General features: G+C 54.3%; 1 protein-coding gene across 3 annotated transcripts in view; it reads left to right on the forward strand.

Moving 5' to 3' along the window:
* Positions 1 to 6,385, forward strand: part of FAM83F (family with sequence similarity 83 member F) — a 31,706-nt gene extending 25,321 nt beyond the window's left edge. Inside the window, exon 4 of one of the 3 annotated variants that reach the window (XR_005021586.1) lies at positions 3,626 to 6,385. Coding sequence is in view for 2 of the 3 variants with exons in the window: in XM_036867227.1 (XP_036723122.1) it covers positions 3,626 to 3,675 (50 nt within the window). In the remaining variant the exon portion in view is untranslated. The remainder of the gene's footprint in view (positions 1 to 3,625) is intronic. The other 2 variants (XM_036867227.1, XM_036867226.1) reach the window with 2 other exon arrangements.
* Positions 6,386 to 15,709: the final 9,324 nt, after the last annotated feature.

The following is a 15,709-nucleotide window of genomic DNA, read 5'->3' on the forward strand; positions in this document are numbered from 1 at the left end:
AGCTCCCCCTACAGGTGGAAGCCAAGCACCCTGTCCTTCTGGTTTTTCTCTCAGCTGAGTCCTTGCTCCTGCAATTGGCGCCTTTCCTGAGCCGGCCGCCTGTGCCCATCCAGGAGCTCGGGACTCTGCGGCAGAGATCCAACCTCAGGGACCAGCAGTCACTGGAGAGCCTTGTCAAAAGAGTCAGGGGTCTGTCCCGCTCGGCTGGGCTCAGGAATCTGCATTTTAAACGAGCGCCCCGAGCGTTTTCCCACGTAGGGGTCCTCAGAGCAGCAGATTAGGTGACAAGGCTCTGCCCTCGGGGACTGCCAGTTTGGGGGAGGGGGTTCCAGGTGATGTCCTGAAACCCCTCCTGGTCCCCCTGGGGAAATCCCTGGGACAAGGCCAACACTCTCGTGCACGGTAAGAGGAGGAAGAAAGGCACAGACTTTGGCTGAGCACCTGGCGTGTGCTGGGTAGACACGGTGCTAAATGCTCTCACCCAGAACCCACAGCCACCCTGCCTGATGACGTTGTTTCAAGACGAGACCCCAGAGGTGCAGAGAGGCGAGGCCCTGTGCCCATAGTCATGAGTGAGAAAAGGGCGGTGGGCTCTCCTGCCTCCCAGGGCCTGCCAGAGCATTATGGCCATCTCTGGGAGGTTAGGGTTGACACCAGCTGCCTACGTCTTTAAAGGCTGTTTGGAAGGGCCAGAGGCCTGAGTACATGACTGACTCCCCCGCCCCCCGCCACGTATGGAGGAAGAGGAGAGTGCCTCTGGGTCACCACCTTCCGAGGGCCCCTGAGCCCACGCTTGTGTTCCCAGAGTTCTCTGAGGTGACTGCAGCCACAGTTGCTGTGCCAGAACTCTCCCAGGTTCCCCTGAGTCATGCGTGGATGGGCCACCCTGGCTGGCAGTGTGGTCTGGCTCCTAGTGCTGTGCTCGCTGGCTCCTGGATTTGGGGACTTCAGATTTGCCTGTGTCATCCCTGGGGTGGAGGTCTCAGATCTCTCTCCTAGAAGTCTGGGCGCCTGCCTGGGATGGAAGGCTGGGGAGGTGCTGCTGGGGTTCAGAGCTCCATAAGGAACCTGTGGGCCTCCAGTTCCAGGGTAAGCCTACTCAACAGCTGTCTTGCCAAGATGGAGTTCCAAAACTCAGTGTCGCTCCTGAGGTCAGACCCCGGCTGATGTTCTTAGGCTGTGCTCTGATTCCATAAACCTGAGAACTGTTACCAGCCAAGGTCTCGGTCACATGGCACAGATGAGGGGAGCTGAGTGGGCATCCTTCGAGGAGTTGATCCCACTGGGCTCCGGAGAAGAGGCAGGGGTCCTTAGTCTCATTGGCAGGTGTCAAAATCCCCTGCCCTGCTGGTCTCTTGGGCCTGGCCAGGGCTTCCGTCACCATCTAGGTGAGTGAGGGCACGTACGTCACCCAGTCACCACCCACTGATGCCACTGCAGTTGCTCTTGTTACTAGATTGGTGTGAACCCTTACGTAGCTTGCTGCTGCCTGATCGTTCATTGTTTTCAACAAATGTCTATCTCTGTGGTGTCTGCTCTGTGCCAGGCACGGTCCTAAATTCCTGGTGTAGCAGTGGACAAAGTGAGCTTGCCCCTGCTCTTAAGTACTGGGAGGGGGGCAGGGAGGGCAAGGACCTTCTCCTGAAGAGTGATCAGGGAAGGCCTCTCTGACAAAGGGGCATTTGAGCAGAGACTTGAATGATGGGAAGCAGAGAACCATGTGGACATCCAGGGGAAGAATCTTCCAGAAGAGGGGAGTGTGAGGTCCTGAAGCCTGTAGGGAGGTAGAGCTCACTGTCCTTGTCATGGCCGTCTATATCACTGTCCCCTCTCCTGCCTGCCGGGCCGGACCGGCCAGGTCCTGACCATCGGACCGGGTCCTGATGCTCCAGGCCTTCCTTCAGGCCGCCTCTCCTCCACTTCCCGCCCCTATGTCCAGTCTCACTGCGCTGTTTTGTTCCTTTGAAGTTTGACTTTCTCTCGTGAGCCTCCTTTGGGCCGCCCGTGCCACATATACTTTGTAAAAAATAGAAATGTGGGGCTGTTGATATATTCTCCTCCACTCATCTGAGCAGGTGTGATTGGCCACAGCATCTGCTGCAGGCGGCAGCGGGCTCTGGTCTGTGTGCCGCGGGAGGGGCGGACCCGAGGGCTTGGTCCTCAGCCCGGCCTCCCGTCAGAGGCGTGGAGGTGAATTCTGAGCGAGAGGCCCGTCTCCAGGCTCACATCCAGCCTCAGGGAGTGGGTGGGAGTGTGGGGAGCTGGCCACAAACCTGCTCTGCCCCGGCTGCCCCCAGCCCACGCAGCCACTCCTCCCTGGCCTCGGGAGCCCAGCGGACTTTTCTCACCTGCCTCCAAAATTCTGCTGCCTCTGGGGAGAAACTCGGCATCTGCTCAGTAGGCCAAGTAAGTACAGCAAGCCGCTGAGGACAGGAAGTGGGGACGGACGTGTCCTGCGGCGGCCAGGGGACTGCAGGACAGGAAGGGCAGCGGAGGCAGCCTCAGCACCCGAGGAGGCTGGAGGCTGGAGGCTGGAGGCTGAAGGCTGACCCAGCTCCGGGCCCTTGGAGCCACAGGGAGGCGGGCACCATCGTCTGGCTCCCCTCCCACCTCCTCGACCCTCTGGCTGCTCTCGGAACGGCCTCCGGGGAGGCTCAGCTGGACCCGCAGCAAGTCCCGAGGCCTGGGCCCCGCTGGCCGGGCAGGGAAGGGCCCTACTCAGGCCTGTTCAGCGTCTCTCTTGCTAACGGCCCGGGAGAGGAGGCCAACACCACCTCCGTGAAACTCACAGCTGAGGTGATACGGGAAGGTGGTGTGAGTGCCGGGAGACGACCCTGGCCCTGGCGGTGTGGAGAGGAACCGGCAGGAAAGAGGTCAGCGGCCGCCCGGGAGACGGCGGCCAGCGCCCCAGGAGGGCTCCCCGCAGCAGACGCGAGGCGCTGGCCTGAGGGCAGGAACACAGCCGGCCTCCGCTTGGGCTGTAGAGGCAGTGGAAACGGGTGGAAGGGGCCTGGGAAGAGGAGAGCTGTGCCTCTCCACCCCTTCTTTCCTCCGTGCCCCTAAGCCTGGGGTCCGCGCCACCATGCCTGGCTCCCTCCCGGTCAGCCTACCGGCCCCTCCTGAGGCACCGCTTTGCCCCTTCCACGTCGGCGGCCTGAGTGGCGGGAGGAGCTGAGATGGGGCTCGGCGGAGCGGGCACTGGCGCAGGCGCTGCCCGGCTCTGGGGGCTACTGGCCCTCCTGCCCCCCACTGTCAGGTCGGGCCGAGGATGCCCCCTTGCAGCAGAGCCACGCTGAGGGTCACTGACAGTGACTGCGGTCGCGCTTGTGAGCTGTGACCCTGCATAGGGTATTAGCAACTGGTGAATCACCCCGCTGAGGTCAGGAGATGGCAGATCCCTGATGCCCCAACCAGTGGTGGTCTTGCTAAGGCTGTCAGGGCAGGGAGAATCTTTCCTTTTGCTCTTCTGAGGACCCTACTGACCTAGTTTCAGCAGCTTGGGAGGGAGACAGTGACCCCAGCACCCAAATTTGCGGCGTGGGCGGTGCATAGGAGGGGGGCTGGAGGCCAGCCCAGGGAGCACTTTACCTACATCCTCCCTCGCCTGTGTCCCTTGTCTCTGCAGGTAAAACAAGTTCCAGTCCTGCCAAGGCCAGCAATTGTGTGATTTTGTGAGCTGCGGGCCAGCTGTCGGCAGGACCTGTGGATGCCCCCATCCTGTCCTGTGGAGACACGGGTCAAACCCTGCACCGATTTGCACATCGGACGCCTACTGGCCTCCTGCCCCAGCAGCCTCCATCCTGGCCTCAGGGACCCTGTATCCCAGATGTGAGGGTCTGCAGCATCTCAAGACAATCACACGCCTCCACGAGACTGCCGTGGCCGGGCAGGGGGTCAGCCTTTGTTTACATGAAGTGGAAGCTTGACTAGTGTCCGCTCTCCTTTATGCCCAGCCCCCTCCCTCCACCGGTCCAGCCTTGCCCTGCCGGCCCCCAGATGGGATGAGTCCATGTCTTTATACCTTAATGTGATGGGGTCTCCGGGGCAGCCCCAGCCCCCTGGCTTCTCCTTCCCTGGGCTTCCTGGTGCTGCTGGTCCCCCAAGAGGTTTGGTGGAACAGAAGGGACGAGGACAGGGCTCTGAGCCCGGGATCCGGTCTTGCTTGAGCTTCTGAACTCAAGCTGGAAGATGCAGCGAGGACGGCTGGGGGCTGGCTGCTTTGGCCTTCCTGGCGTGTCCCTCAGGCTCCTGCAGTAGACTCTGAATGGAATGAGGGCAGAATTTGACCCTGCCATTTTGAGAGCCCTTGTGCTGAGGCCTCCTTTCCCTCCCCTAGCACCATCCTGGCAGGCTGTGTCCTGAGTGGTCCGGGCCTCCTCGGCTGTTGCCTGCTGCAAGCCCATCTGGCAGCTCCGCTAGTGCCTTTACCTGAGGCAGCTCCCTCCCGTTTTTTGCCTTGATCTGCAGCCCAAAGTAGGGAGAGAGAGAGCCTGGCTGATGTTCCGGTGGCGCTGGAGGCTGGGCCCTGTCACCAAGAGTGCTGGCCTTCCTCCCACCCCAGAGATGGCCCTCAGTCCCTTCACCAGCCGGGACTTACGTGCCTTCTCTAGTTATATGTCAGCCAAAGACCAGCCTAGGCCTCCTGCCAAAGTCAGACTGTATTGAGGAGCCTCAGCCTCCCTGGCTTCTTAGGGACCTGGCCTGATAATCGCCATGATGCCAGGCCAGGAAGACCAGCTGAAAATCGCACACCACCCCCTCTTCACGCATGTGACTGAGAGGACCTGCGGAGGGGGTTCTTGAACGGACAACAGAGAAACTGCCAAACCGCAGGCTCTGCGGCTGGCCTTGCTTCCGGCCGGGTGCTGGAGGCCTGGAGAGCCGAGGGCTGCAGTGCCTGAGAAAGCACCACGCTCAGCCTCTCTCAGCCTCCTACTTCTGAGCCAAACTCTCGTCCTCACATCTTTCCTTCTGCAAAACCCTGGGGCACCAGCAGCCCCTTGGGGAGGGGCCCTGGTGCCTGCTAGCACCTGATGGGAGAGGGAGCGAGGGGCGCACCGAGCATCCTGCGAGGAGCCTGGCCTCCCCGGTGGGTGGTGGGAGCGGCAGGGGAAGGAAGGGTGCACCTGGTTCTTGGGGGGTGAGGGACCCTGACCCACCTCCATGAGCGTCTGTGAGGATTAAACACTCCTGGGAAGTGCTTCCTTATGCACCAAGGCCTGGCGATGTGGCCCTGCTTGTTCTGGAGGGGAAGGGAGAGGGAGGTGGAAAACATGGGGCAGGGGTTACACCTCAGCTCAGAGTGTTTGGGTGGAGAGAGCACTCTTGGTGAGCAGAGTGGACACCTCTGGGGCAAGGGGGGAGGCCAGAGGAGGGGACCGGCTCCTAAGCGATTGTGCCTCCCTTGCTAGAGAAGCAGGCCCACGGAATCCCTTTCCCGTCTCCTGACCCAAAGCAAGCCCGGTTCCTCCCCTGCCCTCACATGCAGGAGGCTCTGGACTGGAGGTTCCAAGTCGCTGCAGCCTTGAGCCTGGCTGTCCGTCCTGCCCCGGCTTCTCCCTGCACCAGCGTGGGGTCATTCTCACTCTCTTCAGAGAAACCAAGCAGGTTGGGAGACCATGTGTCAAAAAGGAAGCAACGCAGTGTCACGGGAAGAGTGCTGGCCTGTGAGGTGGGGCACCTCTCCCCTTCCTTACAGAGGTCTCGGCGAGATGGTCTCTGACCCCCTCCAGCTCTAAGATGTTCGGGAAGAGACGATAGTCCAAAGGTGGCTGAGGATCCTGAAGACCTAAAATGCAGCTTGTCTGCCTAAACTCCAGCCCCTCCGTTCTGCCTCTCGGCTTCTCACTTTTTAGTGCATCTGCCCTCTGTTCCAGCACTTTCCACATACTTTGTGAAATAGTCTCTCTGTCATCAAATCTCAAGGGGACATCTGGCCTTCCCAGTTGGATGGCACATTCAAGGATGGATCATGCCCTTGGTCCCTCTGCAGCAGCTTCCACAAGGCTGGTAACATCAGAAGGGCTCCAGGAGGAACAGGGATGAAACAGCACTCTGGGTGCGGGGCCTGGCTTCGCTGGCCCCATCTCACCCCACCGCCAAGCTGCCCACTTTCTGAGTCCGGCCTCTGTAGGTTGAGTGCCAACAACTGGCACAGCTCCTTGAGAGGCTGACCTCTGATGAGCAGAGGCACTTGAGGGCCGAGACCCCGGGGCTGCTGCCACCCTAGACCTCGCCCCGTAGGAGCAGGAACCCCGGGACCCCTGCATGGCCCTGGGAGGCTTTGCCTTGACATTGACAAATCTTCCCAGTCTCATTGTCAGCTGTCCTTGGGGTGCGGTTAGCCCTAGCCCTGATCCTTCGGGGGTGCTTCTGAGACCGCCTCTGCCAACAGCACCACCCCGTGCCTGTTTGGACCCTAATAGAAAGGCTGGACCACAAAGGCAGCCTTGAGATATGGAGGAAATGGGCCCGGGTGGAGGGGAGGGGAGGGGCTACGGGGGAGACTTTTTTTTTTTTTTTTTTTTTGCTATGACGCTTTCCTCTTTTTAACTTATTGAACACCTACTATATGCTAGTCACCGTGCTAGATGCCCCCCTCAGTCACCTGCAGGTTTCAAACTAAGAAAAGCTCAGGAAAAGGCCCTTTACAAAGTTAACAACAAGTTCTCCTGTATATTTGGAGACTGAGCCTCACAAAGTTGTGTGATGAGCAGCTTAGGTCTTGCCGCCCCCATTTTTCAGATGAGGTGCATTGTTCTCCCCAGATCCCACGGCACATAAAGTGCAGATCTCAGCCTGCTCCTCCAGCTCAGGGTTTCCTGCCTTCAACGCCAGTGACGCTTCGGACACAAAATTCTCTGTGGGAGGAGAGGCTGTCCTACACGTGGTAGAATGTTTAGCAGCGCCCCTGGCCTCTACCTACCAACTACCAGTAGCACCCCTTCAGATGAGGCCGCCAAAAATGTCTCCAGACATTGCCAAGTGTCCCTGGGGGTTAGAATCGCCCCAGTTGAGAAAGAGCTCTTTGCATTGAGCCCTGAAGGGCCACGGGCTCCTCCCTGAGCTGCTTTCTGTGCTTACATCCCGCAAAACAGTTCTCTTTGACAGATCTCTTTGGCCCAGAGAGGCTGGCTGACTTGCCAAAGATTTTGCTTTCCGTGACTGACACGATAGCATCTTCCATCTTTGTTCCGGTTACCTTGCTTAGCTCTTGCCCGCCTTGGACTCTGCGGAACAGGTATGTTTATGTGCACACATCTGTCTTACTCCACCCAGAGCCCTGCCACGTTTCCTCCCAATCTGTTCCCCTTCCTTCAGTCTCAGTTAAAGTCCTACACAGAGAGTACCCTTGGACATACCCATGTGTGCCCAGCAGTGTCCCCACCTCAAAAGGCAGCCAGGGCCGACAGTAGAGAGACTTCCACGCTCCTCAACACGGGCCAGGTGGGGATTGCTACTTGGGGTGCCACAACCACGTTCCGTTCTGACAAAGCCCCCTTAGCAGCTATTGAGCTCTGCCATGCACTGTGCATATAGTTTATCACCTGGCTGTGCACCACCGTCATTCCTCCCTGTCTGGAGGACCCAGCGGCTGTCACTGTGATTGTCTGCACTGCTGTTCCAGTGGCAGGAGGTCTGGTGCAGAACAGGCATCCCGGGCTCAGCAAGCTGAGCCAGACCAAGTTTGAGAGGATGTGCACCTTAGGAAAGGTTGAGAGGTGGCAGGTGCAGATGTGAGAGTGTGCTCAGGGCGAGTCATCGTTGGATCAGCCAGAAGGCTTTGAAAAGTTAGGCAGGCCTGAACTTCTCACCCCTCCTCTGCGAAGCTTCTGCCTTCCCAGCTCTGAACCGAGGAAGGCCCTGCTTCTGACAGCTTATGCTGCTGCCTGGCACGATAGATACCCATTCTGTGCCTGGAGACCAGGACACTGTCTTTCTGCCTCACTATCGTATCCGCAGTATCTGCTTAATAACGATTCGTTAAATGATTGAACACTTGACAACCATGTGATACAGAGAATAAGTCAGGCTAATCAATGTGGACGGTGTCAGAGGCTCTGCAATTGATCATGATCCTTTCACTTTTGTTCCTGACTCCTGAAATTGTACATGGAAGCCAAACAGGATTTAATTTCTTAAGGACTTTGGAGTCCTTCCTTATCAAATCCTTTCCTCCAGGAAGCCTTCTCCTTTCAGTGCACGTCCTCAGCAGACAGTCTTCATCTCCCAGTCACCCGGTCTCCAGGCCTCTGGCTGCTCACGGATGACCCTGTCTGCTTGCTTCTTTCAAAGGCAAGCACGAAAGCACGGGAGGAGGAGATGGGCCTTGAGGTAAGGAAATCTGTCCAAAGTCACCCAGCAAGTCATGAGAAGGGCTAGAACCTGGCTATCCAGACCCTCTAGGAGGGCACTGTCACTGCATCATGTGGCCTCTCCAAGTGACAGCCAGCTGGAGACAAGTTTTCATCAGAAAAGTGGCTAGAAGTTAGGCACTGTCTGCAGCCACTAGAAATCAGCTCTAGGAACAGATGTTCATGTCATAGGAGACCAGCTAGGACCTGCCACGGAAGCCAGCAAGTGCGTGGGGAGCCTGGAGGAGGAAGGGAGGAAAGGGCAAGACAGGCAGTATGCCTGCAGAGGCTACGGTCCTCTGGGCACAAGCAAGGGAAAAGCACAGCCCATCCTGTGCTGAGCCAAGAACCGTGCCTGGTGATCCTTATTTCCTGAGTGCAGCTTGGACACCCTGGCTGGTCTCCTCCTGGAAGGCCTTGGAAGTTGGGCGATTGGACAAGGCGAGGCACTTCACTGCAGTACTTGGAAGGCTTTATTCATTTGTTCACTCAGCAGATATTAACTGTGCACTAGGCCCGGGGATGAACGGTGAGGCAGGCCCTCGTGGATTTAGGGCAGCGGGGTGGGGGGGGGGCATCCTGCTTGCTGTGATCTTAGCTGAGGCTTGTGGCAGCGAGAGGACAGTGCAGAACGGGCAGGCTCGGGCTGGATTCCCCACTCCGCCACATATTAGCTAAATGACCCTGCAAGCTGTTCCACATCCATCCAAGTAAAATGGGGATAATCCTGGTACCACTCTCAAGAGGCCCTGGGGAGTAAAGCACTCAGCACAGTGGCTAACGTAGAGGAGGAGCTCTGTAAAGGCTGATGCCTCCGTTGTGTTATATGGCGGGGGGGGGGGGGGGGGGTGGTGGTTATCACTTCCGTCTTGGGACATTCTCTCCTGGATTCTCTCCCCTGCTCCCTCCCAGTAAAATTGCCACTTTCATGTCCAGGACTTGGCACACCGGCCTAAATGCTCATCCACCTGGAAGAAGTTTCAAGACCCGGGTTTTGAAAGAAAGACGGAGAAAATTTCCAGAGATGCCACTTGTGAGCCCTCAGCTCAGCAGGGCCTGAGTTAGGCCGGTGCCCGCTCACCGCCCCACCCTCCCAGCTCTGTAGGTTTGTTATCAGGGGGCCTGGAAGAGGGCCACCGTCTTATCTGCTTGTGCAAAAGTCCCAAACTTTTCTTGACTGACAGTTTTGGGTAAAAATAAACAATTTTTGTTTGTTTGGAGACTCCTTCATATATAAAATACAAATTAAACCCAAACCAAACAAATAGCACATCAGAAAAGCCTGCCGACCCGCGCCAAGCCACCGGGCTTCCGAGCCAGTCCTGAACCCCCGTGCGGCTCCAGACCCTCCTCAGCTTTCTTCCAGCCCTTTCCGCGCACTCGCCGGCGGCGATGACAGCCGGCGTCTCCCCGGATGGACCGGGAGGAGCCCCAGGACCGGCGCGGGTCGGGGCGCAGAACCCGAGGCTGCGGGTCCCCGCGGAGCGCGCGGCTGAGAGCACGCGGGGCGATGCTGACACCTGGCGGCCGCTCGCAGCGCCGTGCTTTCCTCCTCAGGGTAGAGAAAGAAGGCAGAGGCCAGGGCTCGGCAAACTTTCTGTAAATGGCCACATAGTAAATGTTCTAGGTTTTGGGGACATGCGGGGTCTGTCACGACCGCTGCTGCTGCTGCAGCGCTAAAGCCCACCAGTACGATGCGAGTGAGTGGGCGTGGCTGTTCCAATGAAATTTTGGGGACGCTGAAATTTGAATTTCGTCTCATTTTCGTGTGTCACAAAATATCACTCATCTTTTAATTTTACCACCCATTCAAAAAGATGTAAAAATCATTCCTGCTCAAGAGCTGTGCAAAAACAGGCAGTGGCTGGATTTGGCCTGCAAGCCCGGTGGACCCCTGGCCCCGGGCCACTTTCCTCCAGGCTCCCAGCACTAACCCCCAACTGTCACACCTGGGATCCTTCCCTACTTTGCCACTGTCCTGCAAAGGGGACTCCCCCAGCACCCCACCCCCCCCAACCAGACTGCTGCCGCTGAGCCCTCTTCCTAACAAATTCTGGAGTTGTTAGTTTTCACCCATGCCTATGAACAATCCCCATGGCCAGGCCAGGGCTGGGTCTGACTCTACACAGGGAACTGAGAGAATCTAGGGGGAAGGAGATGTGGGTCTGGCTTCTCTGCTCCAGAAGCCCCTGAGAGGAAAAGGGGCTTGAACTGAGCTTTGAAGGAAGTGTAGACCTCCGAACAGGGGACAGAGAAAGGGGCATCCGAGAGCCGGCAAACTCACTGAGGAAGCAATGGGCATGGGCCCGCTGAGAGGCCACCAGGAAGTCCTCCCGAGGGGACCCCCGGGAGGGAAGCATCCTTCACGGTATGAATCTCACAACTACTCCAACCAACAGGTATAATTTTTCTCAGCCCTACCAATTAAAAAATGCAACCTTGGGCAGTTACTTAACCTCCCTCTGCCTTAGTGTCCTCATCTGTATCTACCTCATAAGATTGTTATGAGGATTGAGTAAGTCAATACCTATATAATTACAGCAGTGCCTGGCACTAGGGCCAGCTTCATGGGCATGCAACTTGAGGGCTCCCATGGGCCCTGCACCCAGAAGGCGAAGGGTCCCACATTTGGTTTAATGCTCTGCTGTTGCTGTCTTGAAATTCTTAATAATTTTGGAACAAGGAGCCCCATGCTTTCATTTTGCACTGCCAGTCCTGCCTGGCATAGCATGTGCTTACAAACTTGAGGTTTTATTATTATCTTAGAGTCTAGAATAACAAATCTGATTCAATACACTTATTTTAGAAATGAGGAAACTGAAGCTCAGACAGTTTACGTGACTTGCACACGATCACACAGCAAGTGGCCTGCAGAATGAAGGCTGGGGACGGAGAAATGAAAACCGCGATCTCAGAGGTGAAGGCAGGACAACGACCCAGCTCTCCACCCCCACTCCCCACCCCCCCGACACCCCCGGAAGGCAACATAAGGAGAGGAGAGAGAGAGACTCCTTAACAGGAGCTTAGAGAAAGAGGGGATATGAAAAAGAGCATGAACAGTTGTAGAGGTAGGAGGGGAGCTAGCTATTTTGAGGAACCAAGAGAAGATTTTCAGAGTAAAACATAGTGGTGAAGCCATGGAAACAAGGACTAAGAAAGTCTCTTGGATGCCGGCCACAAAGAGGTCATAGATGAGCTTAGAGAAGTGAGTTTCAGTGGAGAGTTAGGGCTGGAAGCCAGGATACGGAACAGCAGTGGTGGAGATGGCCACAGGGCATTATTTAAGACGCTGAGAAAAGGAAAAAGAGGGGAAAAGGGCAGGCAGGCAGGAAGGAAGGCTATTTCGAAGGGGGTGGGAGAGGAGCCAGATCCCAACTGGATGCAGAGGAAGGACCATCAGAGGCAGTAATTTAGCCAGGAAGAGGTGCGCCCCTTTCCCTGAGTCTGTAGGGAAAAGAGCATGGGGTTGAGCTCATAAAGGCTATGAGGGCGACTGTTCATTTGGGGGCTGGTTGTCTCTCCAGCGGCACTGTGGCGGTTCCGACGTAGACGCCTCTGGGCAACATAGCAGCATGGAAAAGAGCTGACTCATTGGAGTCAGAGGGCCTGGGTTCAGCTGTGAGGTTATTAACTGTGGTGACCTGGCGCAAGTTAGTCGGCCCTTCAGAGCCTCAGTTTCCCTACCTGGAAAATGGGGATAACCATGGTTGTTGTGAAGGTTAACTGCCATGATCCATGTAAAGCCCTCAGTACAGTGTCTGACATACATCGCTGTTCACGAAAGGGTAGATGTTATTAACAGCACATTCCGGTTCTCCTGTGAACCTCCTGGGGGTCGAGCGTTGGCCAGCACACAGGAGGGGTCCAGTGTTTGCAGCTTCCCTAGGAGCTTTTCAGGAAGTGTGGTTGTAAGAAATGAGAGGTGATTTAGAGGCGGCACAGCTTCTGTCACAAGGGCTTTGTTACACAATAAATGCTACCAAACGTAATAAATGCTTATGAACGCGTCCTCTGTAATCAGCACCCTCTAGAAAGTTCCCCTCCCCAACTGCTATTGGCCTTGGCTGTGGCCACGCCCACTTCCCAAGTGAGCCAGATCAGCTGTCAGCTGTCCTCTTGTCTTTTGGATTTAGTTCTTTGACAGGGAATCTTCCCATAAGTTTGAGAACCAGAGACTGCATTATAAACACTTCCAAATGTCTCACAGAAATGAGAGGCCAGTGCAAAGGGTAAAGGGAGTTCTCCTGTGCCACAGAAATCAGAGCTGGAGCCGATCCAGCTGGCTATGTCACCCCAAGCTTGTGGGTCATTGCAGAATTGTTTGCAGAAATTCCCCTTGTATTGGATTTTGTCCAGGCCAATGCAATGTGTTCAGGGATCACAGAACAATCTCTCAAGGGAAAAAAGGAAGGCCTGTTGCTTGGAATGGCTTAGAGCACTTTTGGTAGCCATCCAAGGCAGCTATCACTCATTAAATCTGCCTTCCCCTCCAGCAAAAAGCCAACTGTATAGAACACCACATATAGAGCTCTAAGAATAGTATAGCGCTCCAAGAACATACTGCACTTGGCCTGCATACGAGTGTGCAGGGCTTGGCGAGTCTTTTTACTCTCAAAGCTGGGTGTGTTGTAACAAACAAACACACAAAATATTTACCACAAGTAGCATGCAGAGAAGAAACGAGAAAGAGAGCAAAGGAGAGCACCCTAGCATGTCATTCTTTGACCTGGGCTGCCTTTTCAGGGCAGGAATCGACTCCACAGCCATCAAAGCAGCCTGTAAGCCCTCGGGCAGTGAGTACAGCAGACCCCTTTCCTCCCCACCATTCACTGACTCCACACTAGGCTGAGCAAGCCCCTAAGTCCTGTAACAGGTGGTAATTTGTCACTTGCTGCGACAGGAAGTTGAAACCATCATCCTCCACAATAAATATTTAGTTGATTTATTGGCTTTCTTCCCACAAGTATAGAAAGTGAGAACAGGTTCCATCCAAAGCTGCAGTTCTGAGCAATGAGAGCTCTCAAAGTACAGACAAGACCCTAAACCACACCCCACTGTTTGTTGGAAGAAATCCATGTGTGGGTCTATTCATAAAAGAGTCTGGGAAGATATTCTCCTTAATGGCGGTTGGCTCTAGTAGTGGGATTTGAGGGAGATTTTATTTTCTACTTTAAAACATTCTGTATTGTCTGAAATCTTTACTCAATGTTACTTTTATGATCAGAAAAACAGCAATCTTATTTGGGAATTATTTTCCTATTCTCAAGTGGGCAAACACAACAGGGTTTCTGGCTTCCTGCTTTCTCCTGGGGAAGGAAAGTACAACGAGGTGGAGTGGACAGACCCCTGAAGGCCCTCAAAGGCAAAGGTTATAGGAGGCACCGGCTTTGGCCACTCCTGGATATTCCTATCCTGCTCCCTGCCCCCATAGAGCAAGTATTGCAGGTCACGGCACATCTCCAGTCTCTTGCCTAGGTAATCACAATTTAGCCTTTAGTTCTCCTTATAGATGTCACACCTTCAGGGTAGCCATCTTTGTCTCTCCAAGATTGAGTCCCATGTCCCTCCAAGCCATCTGCACTGTGTTTACCTGTTGGTCACCCCCACTAAATCGAGGTTCCTAAAGGCAGACGTGTTTTATACATCTGTGCAGCCTCTGTACTTTAGGAAAGTGCAAACAAGCTCCATAAATATTTACTGAATAATTATTTATTGGGGGAACCTTTTATAATCAGAGCAATTCGAGACATACAAAGATGAAAAAGAAATCATTTGTTTTCAAGGAACTTTAAACTGAGTTGGGGAGACAGGTATGTCCAACAGTTAACTCTAAAACCAAGCACTAGTTTAAGGGTTAAAAATAGAGTTACAAACAACCAACTATGAAGATAAGGAAGGTTTTGGACAATGACCATTTCTCATTCTTTTTGTTTTCTGGTTCAGAATCCCCATATTGGAATGCTAGTATGGGGTATGTGCATGTAGTTATAAGGATTCAGGTTCTTAGGACCTTTCTTAGAATTTGACTCATGAATTTTCTTCTGTCCTTCCGCTGGCAGTTGCCCTAAGAATACCTGCCATTTAATCTTAATTGATGTTTGTGAAACACTTATCTTCCTCTGCTGAAAGGCTATAAGTGTTGAGCACTATTACTGTGTTACAGTGGTTTTATTATTAAAGCAGTGCCAATGCGGTTACACAACAGCTTGGATCAGGAGACGAAACAAGGGCAGTGATCCCACTGAAGCTACAGGGGATGGGGATTTGGGATGGTAAAATGTTAATTACCCGAGACGGAATGCGGGCTATCGTCCAGCACTGTGCTCCTGGAGATCATTTCAGTCCCAGAGCCTGGGGCCGGCTCTCTGGCAGTGGGTCCTAAGCATTCTGCCCTCCCCTGGCTGGAATGTTGGATTCACTTTGCTGAAAGCAGCCACAGAGAAAGAATCCAATGGCCACAAGCCAGGAGCACTTGTCTTGCACAGCATCAGGGGCTACTCTGGAAGCTATCCAGGAGCTGAAGGGCTGTTCCGTTTGCATACAGTAAATTATTTATTTCTAAACCGATTTATTCTTTTTCTCTCTTTAGACTCTCTTCTTGTTTCTGGCTCTTGAGGACTCTCTCAAAAGAGAGTGAGCTGGAGATGGATGGGTGTGGGTCAGGAAGGTAGGCTTGAAACAGAAGGCTGGTAGAAGTGTCCATTTATTCATAAAGCTGAGAAAATGAACATAAAGGTAGATAGGCTTCTGGTCAGGAACCACCAAGACTGTTTAATTCAGGGTGGGGAGGAATGGGTGCTGGAGAAGAGGATGCAGTGGAGGCAATGACAACCTATCCATAGCTTTAGTCCCCAACAATGTCACCTCCAGAAACTAACTGAGGAACTTAGGTTCTGAATGAAAGCTTTTGAAGATGTTGGGTTGGCTGAGGGGTACGATTCTAGGCTAAGGGAGAGGCACTAAAGTACAGTGAAAAGAGCGAAGGCTCTGGAGTCAGACAGACCTAGGACCAAATGCTGGTCTACCAACTACATTCTATCTAGGTGACCTTGGGCAAATTTCCTAACCTCTCTGGAGCCTCAGTTTCCTAACTGTAAAATTTAGAGAACGTAAAACTCACAGGTTCAACCGACAGTCCTTGTAAAGAACTCTGCATGGTTGGCACAAAGCGGGCATGCAATAAATGGTAATCGTTACTATCGTCAACCACAGGCCAAATGACCGGAGTCATTCAAACTCCCTAGCAAACAATTAACCATAGCACAGCGAATCCAGATCTGACCGACACGCCTATTTGCCCAATAAGGTACCAGGAAAGAACTCAGTGGAGACAAACCAATGGCATTAGCCCTTGT

This window comes from Balaenoptera musculus, chromosome 10, assembly GCF_009873245.2.
Source record: "Balaenoptera musculus isolate JJ_BM4_2016_0621 chromosome 10, mBalMus1.pri.v3, whole genome shotgun sequence".
Taxonomy (NCBI): domain Eukaryota; kingdom Metazoa; phylum Chordata; class Mammalia; order Artiodactyla; family Balaenopteridae; genus Balaenoptera; species Balaenoptera musculus.